Consider the following 16,698-nt stretch of genomic DNA (forward strand, 5'->3'; position numbering starts at 1 on the left):
ACTCTCAAAACGTTCATCTAGGCTTAATTTTGTTCAGGTCACATTAATCATCCAAACGGGTCTAAATCCACTAGGCGCCTCCACCTGCCTCTCCCTCGGTCCCGTTGCCCACGCACCTACGCTCCATGGCTGCGGTGGAGAGCCGGAGGCTGAGCTTCGTGAGCGGCCGCTCACCATCTTCGTCCTGCTCACCATCTTCTACGACCAGCCCCGAGAACATGAAGGCCCTCGGCACGGCCATGTCCCTGACGACGTACGGCGTCGACAGCATGCTGAGCAGCGGCATCCTCTCGGTCGTGTAGCTAACGGATTGGGAATGGCTGCCGATCGACATGTTAAGTTCGCCAAGCCTGTCACCGGAGAGCGAGTCGCTGCCGAACGACGGGCTCCGGCTGGAAAATGTTGTCGACCCTTTTCATGGTGCGCTTCATGTAAAGGCGCTGCTTCATGTCGCCGAGCAGGACGAAGCGCTGAGCGGACGAGCGCGTGCGCCATGTCGACTTGGCGGGGCACCGTGATGTGCTTCTCACCGTAGTCGACGTTGGTGATGCCGCCGTCATGTGTTGATGCCACTCGTGAGTCGTGAACATCGTCATGAACCAATCCAAGCGCTACGGGATGCAACGTATATGGAGCATCGTAGTATATGGCGTGGTACATATACTGGTATGTGCAATGCAAAGCATACACGACATCGAGGACACCATGGCAGAAAAGCAACAGCACATGGCGTGGCCACAACTCTTCCACGACGATGGCAACACCAGATATTCATCATCATCAGCCGACGTGGTGCCAAACCATCATCAAGGCGTGCACGCTGCGGCCTGCCTGCGGAGGTGCCCGGGGATGATAGCTTGGTTTGCTCGCTGGTGTGCGGAGCTGCAGGAGCTCACCCATATGGAAGCGGAGATGGCAGGAGACGAGCTCAGCCTCTCTGGCCTGGCCGCAAGAAAGGAAGGCGTGGCAAGCCCGGTGAGACCACGACGCCCACAGCCGCCGTGGCCTCCTCGCCCGAGGGAGCCTGGGCACCCATCAGCAGCGCAGCTTGTGGCCAGAGCGCGCTGATCCTACTCGTTCATGGCGGCTGGGACCAAAATGACACGGCTAAACAAGTTAAAGGCCCACACGGTGATCCGTTAGGACTACAGTGAAACCCGAACAAAGTTGAGGTACCTAGATCAGTGTTTTGAGAGTTTAGAGACCGGAATGACACAGCGACGCAAGTTTAGGGACCGGTAGTAAACTTTACTCTAAACTTAATAACTACAAGTTACCATGTTGATATAATTATCAAATTACCAGCACACGCAGAGCATAAACAACTCAAATTACCACACAGATAGATGCCTAACAGTTCTACATAATTTCTTTCCAAGGACTTGATAGAGAACCTTTTTGCGATTGAAAAAATTGCTCCGATATCAAATCCCTCAGCTGGATCAGCTTTTATAGCACGGAGTTCCTCATTTGTTTCGCGTGCAACCTTGCAAACAACGAAGTCAGTAACTAAAGTAAGTGCTATTCCTGAACAGGCACACACCACACAGTTTACATTTGTAGTAATTGTATGAATCAAAAGCATAAGACAGGAAAATACCACTCGGATTTTCTCCTACTCGTCAGATATGCACGGTAAGATAGGGCCCAATATATCCGCATAATAAGGAACAAGTTGTTCCCCACCAAGCTTCACAAACTCGTTATCTACACTTTAAAGGATATATAAGCCATAAGTCAAGGCATTCTTACAAATACTAAAACGGCTTCTGCAGTTAGATTCTAGGTTTTAAGATCACAGAAAAAACATGAAAGACAAATTACCCATGTGATAGATGTCAACCGAGTGAATTCATCAGTAGAGCCTGCCCTCCGAATGAGTATTTCAGCCATACGACCATAATCTACATTCTTTTCATGTAGTTATGATAATCAGCATTGAAAGCATAAAAAATGAAGACAACCTTTAAGAGTTTATACAAAAAATAAAAAGATAATAACTTAGGGAATAGGTATCCCACAATGTCTTTTACGTCTAAGTTGTTAAAAGATTGATAGCGATATAGAGCAGCCTTACTGGTGATTTCTTTATCTCCTGCAGAAACTCAGAAAGTGCTGCATCAGCTTGTTGCCTTATCTCATGATGACTGAAATCACTCAGCATATTGAATAAACCTGCAGGGGTAGTGATAGAAAGGTTGTTGAGCACTCAATAAAAGTATAAAAGTAATGCACTTGGAGAAAAGAGAGGGATTACCATCGAGAAAATCAGAAAGGAAACCATGCATGTCAATATCAGGAACATTGTATAACACTGTTATCCACCCCACCAAAAATTGTCTTACATAAGGATTCAACACATTCATGCGCTCTCTCAAGAGCGATATGAATTCTTCTATACTAAAGAGCAAAAGCAAGATATGGGGCCAATCAGAAATCGATACTGACGTTAAAACAATCAAGGCACTAATAAGGAAAAGGCAATCATACGCAACATACATGAACCAATCACTCTCAGTTACGATATCCTGGTGAATAAATAATTATCTTATCAGGGATAATTAAGAAGAGAAACAAGGGACAAGTTGTAGATATATGAGTACAGTCCAGACGATTATACCTTGACAAGCCTATCAAGAAGGTGAGCTGCACTTTGAACATTAGCATTGGAATCTGCAGAAAGCTTGCATAAAGCATCCAAAATTTTGTTGAAGTAGATGATGAAATCCCCTCTGACAACCTAAAGGTAGAATTTCAATTAGTGTAAAGCAAACAGACAATTTATGTTCCATCACTGAACTAAATGCTTACCTTTGCTATGTTGTATAGCGCTTCACAAGCATAGTAACGCACTCTACTATCTTGGTCCAGGAAAGAATTAAGCACAGGAGGCACAATTTGCTGGAAGCACAAAGCAACAGAGTTTATTGTATAGTCAAATTGGCAAGACAGAATAATAGCACGGACAATATAATGTACGCATTAAACATAATTCATGTTAATAGAGTTTCTCTGCTAGGTAGACATGTAAGTGGCACAATAACAGTTTATTTGTATATGTAACAGAAGCTTTGTATTAAACTAATAACTATATGATTTGAACATGAGCACACAATGCCATCTAATAAATTTATATCCATTCCCAAGATCTAACCATATCAATGAAAAATATTTTGTAGAACCCTGCAATCTCTCTCACTGATCTTTCTTCTAGATCCCCAATATCCATTTCAACTGATGGCAACAATACAACTGCATAAAATCCTACGAGATTAATGTATGAATAACATACAGAACTAATGCTTGTGGCGAGTATGTGAAATCGTTGGTGAGCAGCGAGATAACCGCTGATATCTTCTCATGCTCCCCCAGCCGTTGCAAGCTGCTTCACAATTCCCTGAATCTGTACAAAGGCCACAGCAACAAAAATTCCATCTCAAATCCCTGGCGATTGCTCTAAGACCAAATACCGCGAGGAATCGAATCCCTCACCTCGAGCGTGGCGTTCTTCCGCTTCTCGTAGAGCTTGTCAGATAGGTTCCGAAGCACGGCGCCCGGGATGATGGATAGTGCGTCTGCGGCCATCGTCGGAGAATCCACACAGGATATCCCTTGCCCCGCCGCCGCTACAGCCACCCGATGCGCCGGCAATCGCTGCATCAGCCGCACCCCCCGGCCCACGGCCCCTGCAGCCGCGACCCAACCCTAACCCGACAGGCCAAGGTCCAAGGCGATTCGCGCCACGAGCAGGCAGGCGAAACCCTAGAGAACTGAACCCCAACCCGAGCTCGCTCGCAGCAACAGCTCGAGTCTAGGTATGGATTTGCAGGCGGAGGCGACGGTGGTGTGATCTGGATGAAGGAGAGGGGATCGAAGAGAAGAGCGACGAGGAAATGAGACGCGCCGTTAGGTGGTGTGAAACTTAGGCTAAATACTGTTCGGCTAAATTATTATTAAAAAATATTATTTTGATTAAAAAAATAAGTCGAAAAGAGATAGGCGCGTGGAAGCAGTCGTCACGTGGACTAGACGGAAAAGGAAAAAGGAAAAGGAACGGGAGGGCAAAGGAAACAAGACATGCTGTCGGTGAACGACTGCCAAAGTGGGATGGAGTTGGACAAAAATCTAAATCTCACACTTCTTTCTACTCACAAATCTCTCCTTTGTTTTTGATACGACAAGCCCGGCCTCGTGTCACTTTCTTTTATTTATATAAACATTTATTAAAATCTAAAATTAATATTGATAATACCAGGTGCAAAATTTATTTCTTTGAAAGTCCCTTTTATTGCACCACCAAATTTAACATGTTAACAAGACCTTGCCAAGCTAATAGATGGCCAAATAGGTAGCATGGCCTAGCCAGCCTCTAGCCCACTCTGATATGGCACACTGAGGCACGGTGTAGTCGTACCAACCCGGCAGCCTATTAATTCCAACTCACAAACACACACCAAACGTACATCAATGATCAACACGTCTTTACATCCAATCATCCATACATACACAAATCCATCCCGCTATCAATGATCAGAACCATCTACTCAGCTAGATCCATGCCGGCAGCACAGTGTTGTATCGAGTGCTCGTTGCAACTAACCTGATCAATGTCGCCGGTCGAGGACAAGGAGAGAGGAGAGTGGGGTAGGGCTACCTCATCTGTGCACGACCGTCGCTCCTACGCTAGCATTAGAGAGAGAGATGAATAAATTGAGGCTGTTCAGCAGAATTGAAAAATAAGTAAAAATACTATTCCGGTTGATTGTTGTGAAGAAAAAATATTGTTCTGTTCAAAAACACTGTTTACATGAACAGTATTAGTGCGCTGGCCAGCCAAGTCCCAGCCGGCTAGCCAGCCGAACACGCCCATTAGAAGTGGAGCACTACGCAATAGGATAGAGGGGTATGGGTGAAGTGTGGGTGCACGATGGGGTAGGACCGTACTAGGGAGGAGCGATTTTATGAGGTTCTACACAAGACATTAGTTAGAGCATTTGTAATGGCTAACTCATAAATTAGCTCTTAGCATTTTTAAATATTTTAATAAAAGGGAGAGAAAAGCTAGCTCTTGAAGAGCTAGGCTCATGTATACATTCTAAGATTATGTGAGAGTGTCATGTGGGTCTAATTTTACTATAAGCCATTGCTAAGAGCTAACACTATTAGAGATGTTGACTTAGAGCTACTAACTAACTTATACCATTGCGGGTGTCCTGATTGGGGAGCACGGATAATCACAGTTTTGTGGTCCCAATTCCAATGTGGCGGTTGTTCACCGAGAACCAATTGGGCGAACGACGTGACGTCTGCATGGTGTGTGATGTCATTTTAAAAAGCTAAACATTTATTTGTAAATTGCTATAACTTCCACACGATGTAACCGTTTTTAATTAATTCTGTCTGTGTCGGTGTGTTCTATTTAACGAGACGAATAAAACTAGATCCCACTTGCATATGTTTCGAATAATTTTTTTTCTAGTAACAATTGATGTGTATTAACTTATACCGTAAGATAGAACTTATTATACTCCGTAACTAATAACTTATGCATACAACTTGTATTGAATAACTTATGTATACAAGTTATACAGAGTAACTTATATACACAAGCTGTGTATGATAACTTTATACATAAGCTGTGCTTTATAACTTTTGTGTTTCTAACTTTTGGTATAAGTTATAAGTTAGTTTATTCCTTTATGTTTAATGACTTTTATAAATGAGTTGTGTTTCACAACTCTTGTGTTTTCAAGTTTTCACATAAGTTATATGTTATAAGCAAGTACACATAAATTATTAAAAAAAAAGAAAAATCTTCGAAACATATGCAAGTGGGGGCTAGTTTTGTTCGTCTCGTCGTGTAAAATACACCGGTGTAGACGGAATTAAAATCGGATACACCGTTCAGATGTTATAGCATTTTGAAATAAATATTTTGTTTTTTTTTTCTAGCTGCATCAGCTATTACGTCACAAAGCAAAGGGAGCGGGCGAAGGGAGCGTACGCACGGGTGCCTGCGTATGTTTCTGGCTATAAAAAATGGAATCGGTGGGAATTATTTTTTCTAAAAAGGAAAATTTTAGATATCTGAAAATCGATCGCTAGTTTTCAACCCCATGATCATTCGCCCGTTAGTCAGCCTCTCTTGCGGTTGGCTTGGGCATGACCCAATAGTAGCCGACCACAAGTCCACAAAACTGTGATTATAGGGGGTATTTGATGCCGGGACTAAATATCTCATATCTTATGGGATGTCATATGGAGTGTTGTATGAGATGTTCGGATACTAATAAAAAAATAAATTATAGAATCCGTCAGTAATCCACGAGACGAATTTATTAAGCCTAATTAATCCGTCACTGACACATGTTTATTGTAACACCACATTGTCAAATAATGGACTAATTAGGCTTAAAAATTTTATCTCGCAAATTAATCTTAATCTGTGTATTTAGTTTCATAATTAATCTATATTTAATACTCCATACATCTATCCAAACATCCGATATGACAACGACTAAAGTTTAGGAGGTGAAACCAAACACGCCCTAATAAAGCTAGTTACCATGTCATTTATAGACAATTTGGCAACCCTCGATTACAAGTCAGGATCCGTCACCGGGAGATGAGCCACGTGAAGCGGATTAGGTTAACCCAATTAGGCTTCCTTTGGAACGCATGCTTTTTTTTCTATTTCTATATTTTTTCTGTTAAAAGTGAATTGATTCTTGTAAAATTCGTGCGTTCTAAAAGCGCCCTTATCGTTTAAAAGAGGATCTGACGTCAGTGACGTCTTCACCGAGTTGTAAGATGGTTCACGTCAGGCACATTGGCATAACCAAATCAGTTACCTGTTGAAAAATGTATTTAATCACGTGTCGCTAGCTTATTTAATTTAGAAGAAAAAAAGGCTAAAATAAAGAAAATTTGCCAGTCGTGGATGGAAAAGCAGCCTGCAGCAGCAACGGGTAGTGACGCCGTGGGCCGTGGTTCTCGGCCCGACAGAGTGACAGGTTCCAAGAAGGAATACAACTGTGAGTTGAGGCCTGCTTTCGAGTTCATCAAAGATCTGATTTTTCATTTCCTTTTTCAGAATAGAAAATAATTTGGTACTGCAGTTTAATTCATTTCTGATGTCGAGTTGAACACAGATATGGAAACCCAGAGCACACCTGCTTATGTCTAGAACGCAATATTTTTCTGAAGAAAAAAGGTTTAATTCTATTAGAGTCTGTGAGCAAAGGGGGTGTTTGGATCACCTAAACTACACTTTAGTTCTGTTTTGGATGCTAAATAGAAGGACAAAAATATGAACTAATCATTAAAAACTTGATCTACAACATCAGATAAAGAAAATGAACCAAGGGCCTAATTATCCTACACATATTTGCAGTTAGCGATAAGTCTTGACAAATGTCTTCCAAGTGATTACATTTACATTACGTGCCGTCTGACACCACTGTTGGGTCTCATCGTCATAGAACATCATAACAATACATCATTATAGTAACAACACACGAGAAAGCACAGCAGAGCCATGTGGTTTTAATTTGGCTGCTGCCTTCATTCACCACAATCCAACAGCTATACGTATGCAGTTTCAGTCTGAACAAAAACGAAGACTGCTTAGCTTCAGTGTCATCAAGACCACCCAGGCCATCACAAACTGTTCACGTTGTTCATTCTTTCCAATGGTTCGTTTCCTGAACTCAGTCACATACCAACAGCAGTAATATGCACAGATAAATCAAATGGTACAGTATAGTACATGCAAATTACAGTATCCTGGCAAAGCAACAGGTGGTAAGTAGTAGTAACAACAACACAAGACATTACACACTTAGTGTAAGAGGCTACGGAAGGTGTTAAATTGAATATTCCTACTAGGCCTTGGGAGGCTGTGACAGCAGACTTTCGTCCACTTTAAGTGTTGTTCTTCCGGTTCCATGGAGGGAGCTGCTCAGTAGGAGTCATGAGCTGGGCTGTCCGGGTGCATGTCCATGGACGAATCATTCGAAGCCGTGGGATTCACGTCACGGCTTGCGCCGTTCGCGAAGTACCCTGCGTCCCCACCCTGCTCTAGGTGGTAAGGTTGCAGGCTCCGCCGGATGGGGCTGGATAATGCGTTCGAAAAGACCATGGAATTCTTGGACTGTGTCAACCCAGTGTTTCCTGGAGCAAATAAGCTTGGCGATGGTTGCTGGCTGCTTGTGTTGGGGATGTGCACTGTAGGTGCAGTGCTTTGGCTAGGGTATTGTGACCTTGGAGAGGCTGATGCATTGTCACCTCCATACTGAATCTCATGCTACACACACAGATGATACATAAGTGTGTAATCATTCTTTGCCTGAATATGTGCAGAAGGAAGAACAATGGTCAAACCGTATGTGAACATGCTATGACTGGAGATGTAAAAAGGCAAAGAAAATAATGAGGATAGGAACAGGATCAAAGTTAAGTCTGCAACAACGGCAAGTTATCTCATCTCATTTGTCAAAAAATAATTGTTCGTTAAGGCAACAAGTCAGTAGCACTTAGCACATAATTTAGAGCTAAACATGATCTATGAAATGGCAATATATCAAAGTTTTTACCAGGTTTCCATTTTCAAATTCGATAGAAAAATATAAAGGAATGATTGCAAACTTACCTGGATATGGGAGGCTACATCAGCAACTGTTAGCCTCAAACCATTTTCGTGCTGCCTCAGGATCCATTCATAAAGTTTTTCCTGAATCAACCAAAGAAAATGGAGTTTTAGTTACTACGCGGGGGTGGGGTGGGGGGTGGGGGGGGGGGGGGGGGGGGCGCATGGATAAGCACTATCTGCCTACAATCACTGCATTTTCGTGAAAAGGATGCGTGATTGAGACAAAAAAAATACTTCCACCTTACAAACACCAGAGCAAAAGAAACAAATGCGAGTCCTGGGGTAGTGCCAACTTAATAGTTAGTATTGAGTTTGACATTAATTCCAGGATTCCAGGACGTGGAAAATGGTCCCTTGGACATTATGCCAAAAAGAAAATTTGAAATACCATACATCATCCCCAAATTGGAACATCAAAGCAGTATCACAAAGCCCTGTTGTATAAATCTCACACCTGCTAACTGGTTTTCAAATGGTGTGACATGTTAATTATTAAAAAATTAAAGCGCATAGAGAGATGATATAGATTACAGAAGATGGATAAATAATAACAATGAACAAAGATCAGTATGGTCATTAAATTTGGGGAAAAGGCAGTTTGGAATAAAAATTTCAGGCAAGAGCATGCTCCAGTTACCAAATTTGACATTCACATATAGTTTTGCGAAAAAGCTAAAATCATGCTACCAGAGGGTGCAATCATCACCTTGTAAAAGTGTGAAATCAAGTATTCACTCATAGAAATGAAATAACTACACTATTTTTCTACCTATTTAATTCTAATCACAATTTGTAGACAACCTGAGCATGTACCTCGAGAACGTGTTGTGCTTCAATGCGTGGCAATGAACTAGTTGAAAGCCTAGAACTCTCTAAAGCCATGTCTAATGCTATTATGTGGCAGGCGCTTAGTGGAATGTTGTGTCTGTTTTGTTGGAACTCAGCCCGAGTGCTCACAGATGCATGACGCTCGACCAGGCAGCAGACATCGGGGTAGGCCAAGTAGCATTACAAAGATAGCTAGTCCATCTGTTTCTTGCAAGGGGCAGATGAGCGCATAAATAGGCTGCTGACGCTTTCAAACTAATTAAGCATATATAATATACTTTCTCATTGTAGATTAGGACTCTTGTGAACATGATAGATGATGTAAAATACATTCTTTAAGCATCTATTTAAGCAACTGTGCACTGTACATGCCCAGTGGTGGAGCATGAGGTAAAATTTGAGGTATGGGTGGGTGCGTTGGGCCTCAAAGGCACAAGAGCACAGAGTCAATGTACAAGATCCTGTGGTACTTATCATGGTGCCAGGAGGGCACAATATAGGGCAAGCATGGTGGTGCTGGTGATAACAGATGGTGCCTGACAGCCAATGGCCCAATGGTACATCAAGAAAAAAAAGCACTATCCAGCAAATGATTTGAAATTAGTAGAATAAGCATACAAACCCAGGTCCTCGAGCAAATATAGGACAGCCAGGTATCTGGATCTACGCCTTGCTAGCATCCACTACGTGTGTATCTCAACCAAAAGAACTAGGAGCATGCAGAGCGCTGGAGGAGGGCTTGAGGCATCTGCAGTTCTTCCTAGCCTCCAGGTGATGGCACTTGGTGAGATGACAGCAGCTGGCAATCAGGGGCTGGAGCCCAGTTTCAGCTCCGCTCCTGTACATGCCCTAAGTGATTATGCACAAAAGATGTGGTGCCAAGAACCACTTGAGGAAATGCATGCTGAGTTGTGAACTAGATGCCACTACTGACTGTTCACTAGTTTCCAGTTGCATGAGGGTATACTGGACTATCCATCTGATGAGATAATAAGAGGAGATTTAGTCTAATAAATATGCATACACGTTTAGCTACCATACTGCACTACTAAAGCTAACTTGTTGTGTCTGGAAAAAAAATGTTAATTTTTTACCTAACAATAAAACAATGTGGACCATAAAACAATACCTATCATAGAAATGAAGCACTGCAACCTCTCACCAAAACCACAATAAAAGATACTACAAGTTGTAGTGCCAAGAAATGTGTACTTAGACTGGAACAGTACAGCAGTACCCTGAATGGTGAGACTTCCATATAGCAGTGCACAAGCAAAGTAAAGTAGAAAAGGATGCATCCTTGGTACTACTCCCGAAGTAACCTACCCCAAAAGTAAAGTCTCTAGCCCCTCCCGCCTGTTTTCCGATTGCACACCCTCCCTCTGAACCTAACCAAGCCTAATCTGAGGCTTGCAAGTTGCAAAGCACAAAGTGAGACGCCCACAGCCGCTTCCACCGAGAAAGGAAAAGCTAAAGTAACACAGAAGCAGCTAATTATAGAAGGAGCGGCAATTAGAGCTTGTAAAATTCCAAGCGGAATGACTCCAAATGGCAATACAACAGTTGTTGTTTTATCAATCAATTTTGTAAGGAGGTGTGACATTGAATAGGATATCGAGAACAGAGGTCAACACTCAACAGGACGAGCTAGGGATCGAGTACGAAGAGAGATTAATCTCAGCAAATGTTGGCAGTGGACGTGGATAAAAACTAATCATGCGCAGCCTATCCATCCATCCACGAAATTCAGCCAGAACTTGCGTCAAATATACTTGCTACTGCCATCATATCCTCTGGCATGGAAAGCAACGGATCGACATCAGTATCAAACTGGACCCGAGAGATCCAATCTCCGCCCCACAGGGGGAAGCGTCACCATCGGAATTCCCAACCAATCGAGCCTAAAACACAGGAATTCACACCACAGAGACTGCCAAGCGCCCCCAAAATCGGGTGGGCCCGAAGTGGCCGCCGCCAGGACGCAAATCTCTTCCACTGCCCACCGGGGAACGGAACCCAACAGGCACCCCAATCCGCCGCCGGAGGGGAGGAGGGAAGGAGCGAGGGAGGGCCGTGGACGTACCATGGCGTGGCGTTCGCCGGCGTGGAAGGAGGCCTTCTGCGCGCCCATGGCGAGCGTGTAGAGCTGCGAGAGCGAGTTGGCGGCGCCCCGGAAGGCCCCGTAGAGCGCCCGGTCCGTCTCCTCCAGGCGCGCCGCCTCCGCCTTGCGCTTCTTCCCGGCCATCCCAGCTAGTCCCCTCTCAGGTCGTCGCGCTCCCGATCCGTCCGGCGCCGGCCCAGTCCGGGCGAGGGAAGGGAGCCCTAGGGGACCCAGGCGGCTAGACGGCCCCCGGCGGCGAGGTGACGTCGACGCGCACGAAGCGGCGGCTTTACGTCTCTCTCTCTGCCTGCGCTGTGTTTTTGTTTCCCGTCTCGTCTCGTCTCCTCCCGTGGTTGGTTGGCTTCTGTTACTCCTCGTCGCTCTCCATATCATCTCGTCTCGTCGTTGCGTCGTTTGCAGCAGAGCCTTTGGCATTTCATCCGATTTTCATCCGATCATAAACTGGTTTGGCACTTTTACCGTCCGATAAATAGTTTCGCTCGTTTATCGTTACGAAATTGGTGTAACCCGTCGAAATATATTTTCACGAGGTCCTTCCACTTCTACCCCTGACTGCTTTCTCCCGCCGCTCCTCCTGCGGCTCACCTGGTCGCACTCGCCGCACGGAGCCCTGGCGCTCTCCTTCGCCGGCCCCACCGCGTCGTCCCCCGCCGTCCTCCTCCGCCGCCGCAAGGGCACCTGCTGCCTCCCCTCCTCCTCCTCCTCGGCACACAACCCCCGCTCGCCCTCTTCTGGGACTTCACTGCCGCCAGGTACGACGCCGCGGCCTCGTCCTCCTCCCCGTCCTCGTCCCCGGAGCCGGTCTCCGGGTTCTACGTCGTCGCCGTCGCCGGCGCCGAGGTGGTGCTGGCCGTGGGCGACCTGGCGGCGGAGTTCGTCAAGGCCAAGTTCGAGGGCCAGAACCCACGGGCGCGCTCCATCCGCCCCGTGTCCCGTGCCGACCGCATCGTCGTGGCGGCGGCGCCGGGGCAGATGTCGGGCGCCGCGGTGCACACCGCGCGGGTCCGGTTCGCCGAGGGCACACCGGAGCACGAGGTCGCCGTGGGCTGCTACCGCGCCTCCGGCAGGCCCGGGGAGGAGGAGCTCTGGGTCAGCGTCGACGGCAAGCGCGCCGTGCACGCGCGCCGCCTACGCTGGAACTTCCGGGGCAACCAAACCGTGTTCGTCGACGGCGTGCCCGTCAACGTGCTCTGGGACCTCCACGGCTGGTGGTTCCAGGACCCGCCCGGCTGCGCCGTCGTCATGCTCCGCGCCAGGAGCGCGCTCGAGAGCATGCTCTGGCTCGAGGGATCCGTTTTGACCACGAATGCGGGGAACAATGCAGGTAGAGGTAGGAATGGAAGGATGTGTCTTTTTTTCCACGAATTAAAACTATTCAAAATATATTTTAGCGGGTTACATCAGTTTTATAATGGTAAACCATTTTAATAAAAGTGCGAAACCAGTTTCTGACGATGGATGAAATAAGTCTAGGCGGTGTGCTGTGGCTGGTGGGCGCGCGCGGAGGCTGATGCCGACGCTGGGCCCGCATGGCGGTGGCAGGAACAGGACGGGAGCGTACGGGCACGTGGCACGGGCGTGGAGCGCACGTGGGCCTCGACTGCTTGACGGCGATGTACTGATAAGTGGGACCATCGGGGCCTGCACGGTGTCACAAGGCCTGTTTGGTTGTCTGGCTGGCTCAGTTGGGCCTAGGCCCTTTGCAGATTGTGTGTGTGTGTGTGTTTTGACAACAGCAGATTGTGTTTGTTTGGTTGTTCCAGGGTAACTACCTTAATTACCCAAATGAGATCCTCTTTGTGTACCCAGTGGCTCCTGCATGGAGCTGTCTGGTCCTTTCCCACCAAAACAACATGGTATCAGAGACCTAGGCAGCCTCCATGTTTGTATGATGTGTTAAAGTGTGAATGTAAATGAACAAGATTTGGGAGAACTGTATGTAAATGAACAAGATTTGGGAGAACTGTCTCTTTCATTGATCTCTGAAATATATTTATACAAGTGAGGGGGTGTCACGAAGGGGCACGACTGTTTCCAAAGGACATGCCCTTTGAAGTAAAACTAACTGTCTAATCCTATCCACTAATCTTGTAATTGATGGATGAGATCACTTCGTGAACAGGTGTCTGTTGAGAGACACCGTTTCACAACACTCCCCCTTGATCGAATCTTCCTTGAGATCAATGCAGCTGTAAGCTGAAATTCCTCGAAAAACCCTATGGGAAAAATCTAAGGAATATATGATATGCCATAAAAACTCCATTAAACCTTATTGGAAAATAAGGAGAAAATAGCATATTTATTTGTGATTTAAGTAAATCACTATGTCATTGGTATCCCATTAAAAACCCCAGTGGGGAAAAATATTGGAGATACGACATAAAGATAACTCCTCCAAAAACCTTTTAAGGAAAAATATGAGGAGCAATATAAAGTAATATGCCGCTAAAACTCCTATAAAAACCCAGTGGGAAAATTAGGAGAAAATATGACGACATATTATTGGTATTGCCTTTTGGATAACTCACATGAAAAACCTTTTCAGGGAAAAACCATGGATGAGTTGTGAGGGCAATATGTGTCTTTGATATTTCCCACAAAAACCCCGGTGGGGAAAATAGGAAATATGACACATGCTTATGTTAATATTACCTCATTAAAAACTTTGACAAGAAACCTTGCAAGTAAAACTTGTGAAAGAAAAGAGTATAATATGATGCTGGTACAGGTCAACATTTAGTAGATGTCTCCCCCTGATTCTGGCAAATCTCGAAGTCGCCGCATACCAATTCCATGTACCAATTTTTAAAACACAGAAGTTGATAAGGACTTAGTAAATAGGTCAGCGAGATTATCACATGACTAGATTTGCAAGATGTTTATTTCCCCGCTTTCTCATAACTTATGGGAAATAAAACAGCTTAGGGGCAATGTCCTCAGCGACATTACTCTTTATGTAACCTGTTTGCATCTATGTAACATAAACGAAATTATCTTTATAGATAATTGTAGGTGATTCAATTAAACCAATACCACATGCATGTTGTATGTGGTTAATTATTCTGCGAAGTCATACACATTCATGTGATGCCTCGTATAGAGCAATAATTTCAGAATGATTAGTAGAGGTCGCCGTCAGAGTCTGTTTAGAAGACTTCATGAATAGTTGTACCTCCATGTAAGAATACAAATCCAGTTTGGGATGGGACCAGATAAGTAACCAGCATCCGTGTATCCAATCATATTGGAATCATGATTTCTCTTAAAGAATAAACCAAGATCCTTTGTGCCACAAAGATATCTGAGGATATGCTTCGCTCCCGTCTAATGACGGTGAGTTGGATTGGCACTATGTTTAACTAGTATGTTTACTGCAAATGCGATATCAGGCCTAGTGCAATTTGCAAGATACATAAGTGCTCCAATGACACTAAGATATGGAACCTTGGTTCCTAATATCTTTTCTCCAATATCCCATGGTCTAAATGGATCTTTCTCTATTTCTAAAGAACGAACAACCATTGAGGTATTGTTATGATATGATTTGTCCATATTGAATTTCTCTAATATTTTCTGGATATAGGCTGATTGATGCACTAAAATCTCTGAAGGACGGTGCTCAAGTTATAAGCCTAGCAACATTTGGTCTTACCCAAATCCTCCATCTCGAATCCACATGATGGAAATTGTATCTCAAATGATTGCATAATTATTTCTATATCATGATGATATCAAAATAACCAATATACGCAATCATGCTTAATTATACACAATGTATGTTGCGATTTGTATTTGGATTCAGAATATGAAGTCCATTGGGACTTATACGTCCGAATCTATCAAATTCATTTGATCCGCCAATTATTGAATTTGAAAAACTTTATTTTCACACATACCATGGGGTATGCTATGTTGGGTCTCTGCGTGAAACCATATGCTACAAGCTCTCATTGTTCACCACCTTGCTTCTGAAAAGAAACTCTGTGAGGGAAGATATTACTGTGGTAATGCTTCTCATCATTGAACAAGAGCAATCTCCTTAATTGCCACCTTTTAGTTTGACCAAATTTGAGTGTGAAGACACTCTGCCTAGGATTTTTGGTCTGGATCCAGTAAGGTAAAAAGGCAATCTTTGAGGAGTATATGCCGCGACAATTTGTAGTCTTTAAATGATTGATTCAGTTCTTGAAATCAATATAGCATGTGAAAATATTAACTCTTTTGGACTCCGAGTCATTTCCCATATGGAGTCAAGGTGTTCCAATGTCCCAGGATCAGAGTTTGGGTGCACCATTGATCCGGGTAGATTTTGATCCAGGTTTTGGATGCTCATCCATTTTGGGTGTCTACCAACTTGAGGTTGACTTGGATTTACTGATTTGGAGGATATTGTCCTCGATATCCTTGGATGCTTACTTGGAGCATTATCCTTAAGAGCGGCCGTACTTCTCCCCCTCTTCTTTGAAAGTGAGAGTTGAATGGTTTTAATTGGTACCTCCATTCTTTCAGGCGCATTATAAGTAGGATAAGAGGATTTTATGACACCCTTATTATCAGTAAATGTTTCTGGCAGATTCTTTGTAGTATGATGCAAATATAAGATATTCTAAATGATTAGGTTTAGAATTTTTGGTACGTGAATGTGAGGATTGCTCTTTTGATTCCTGGCATTCTTGATGTGGTATAAATCTCCCCCTAATGCCTAGAATTATCCTCAAATGTGATCAATATACGGACAATTTATAAATCCCCTGCAGAGTTACCTCTTAGGATCCCTAATGCCCATTGGTATGTTAGGGGTGGTGATATGGGTATGTGAAAACATACTCGATGCGCAGATGGGAAATGTTTGGCTGCGGCCAAAGTTTCACATACATACTGCAACGGAGGGAGTTGTATAAATGCAGCTTGATGAATTTGAATTAACGATGCGGTGTGTAAGGCCGCATGAAAACAACTTAGTTCTGATAAATTACAATTCTATTTTAATATGTCATGCAATTTGATTCTTAATAAGAGACTCAATAAAACCATTATTGGTATGGACATAAGGTACTTGATATATAGTGCCCAAAAACCAAACAGTTCCATATAAAAT

General features: G+C 44.1%; 2 protein-coding genes and 1 pseudogene across 2 annotated transcripts; 1 reads left to right on the top strand and 2 right to left on the bottom strand.

Moving 5' to 3' along the window:
- Positions 1-1,167: 1,167 nt before the first annotated feature.
- On the bottom strand, positions 1,168-3,585 carry LOC136548608 (protein VAC14 homolog). Its single transcript, XM_066540071.1, has 10 exons — positions 3,471-3,585; positions 3,293-3,354; positions 2,812-2,901; positions 2,621-2,740; positions 2,500-2,528; positions 2,258-2,400; positions 2,078-2,175; positions 1,825-1,911; positions 1,601-1,707; positions 1,168-1,486 (listed from the first exon to the last, which is right to left on the bottom strand). The coding sequence occupies exons 1-9, from the start codon at positions 3,583-3,585 to the stop codon at positions 1,693-1,695; spliced, it is 759 nt and encodes a 252-aa protein (XP_066396168.1). The 3' UTR covers positions 1,168-1,486; positions 1,601-1,692.
- Positions 3,586-7,718: 4,133 nt separating this feature from the next.
- On the bottom strand, positions 7,719-12,014 carry LOC136549774 (uncharacterized). The gene is made up of 3 exons (XM_066541183.1): positions 11,562-12,014; positions 8,651-8,731; positions 7,719-8,305 (listed from the first exon to the last, which is right to left on the bottom strand). The coding sequence occupies exons 1-3, from the start codon at positions 12,012-12,014 to the stop codon at positions 7,961-7,963; spliced, it is 879 nt and encodes a 292-aa protein (XP_066397280.1). The 3' UTR covers positions 7,719-7,960.
- A 97-nt stretch (positions 12,015-12,111) lies between these two features.
- On the top strand, positions 12,112-15,192 carry LOC136548609 (uncharacterized; annotated as a pseudogene).
- Positions 15,193-16,698: the final 1,506 nt, after the last annotated feature.

Source organism: Miscanthus floridulus, chromosome 4, assembly GCF_019320115.1.
Source record: "Miscanthus floridulus cultivar M001 chromosome 4, ASM1932011v1, whole genome shotgun sequence".
Classification (NCBI taxonomy): Eukaryota; Viridiplantae; Streptophyta; class Magnoliopsida; order Poales; family Poaceae; genus Miscanthus; species Miscanthus floridulus.

Excerpts from the sequence above, each read along its gene's own strand:
- LOC136548608 (XM_066540071.1), bottom strand. The coding sequence starts at position 3,585 with ATGGCCGCAGACGCACTATCCATCATCCCGGGCGCCGTGCTTCGGAAC. Across the intron at positions 2,741-2,811 it reads CGCTATACAACATAGCAAAG|GTTGTCAGAGGGGATTTCAT; the intron begins GTAAGCATTTAG and ends TTCTACCTTTAG. Across the intron at positions 1,912-2,077 it reads AGGAGATAAAGAAATCACCA|AATGTAGATTATGGTCGTAT; the intron begins GTAAGGCTGCTC and ends CTACATGAAAAG.
- LOC136549774 (XM_066541183.1), bottom strand. The coding sequence starts at position 12,014 with ATGCCAAAGGCTCTGCTGCAAACGACGCAACGACGAGACGAGATGATA. Across the intron at positions 8,732-11,561 it reads CCGGCGAACGCCACGCCATG|GAAAAACTTTATGAATGGAT; the intron begins GTACGTCCACGG and ends TGGTTGATTCAG. Across the intron at positions 8,306-8,650 it reads ATGTAGCCTCCCATATCCAG|CATGAGATTCAGTATGGAGG; the intron begins GTAAGTTTGCAA and ends CTGTGTGTGTAG.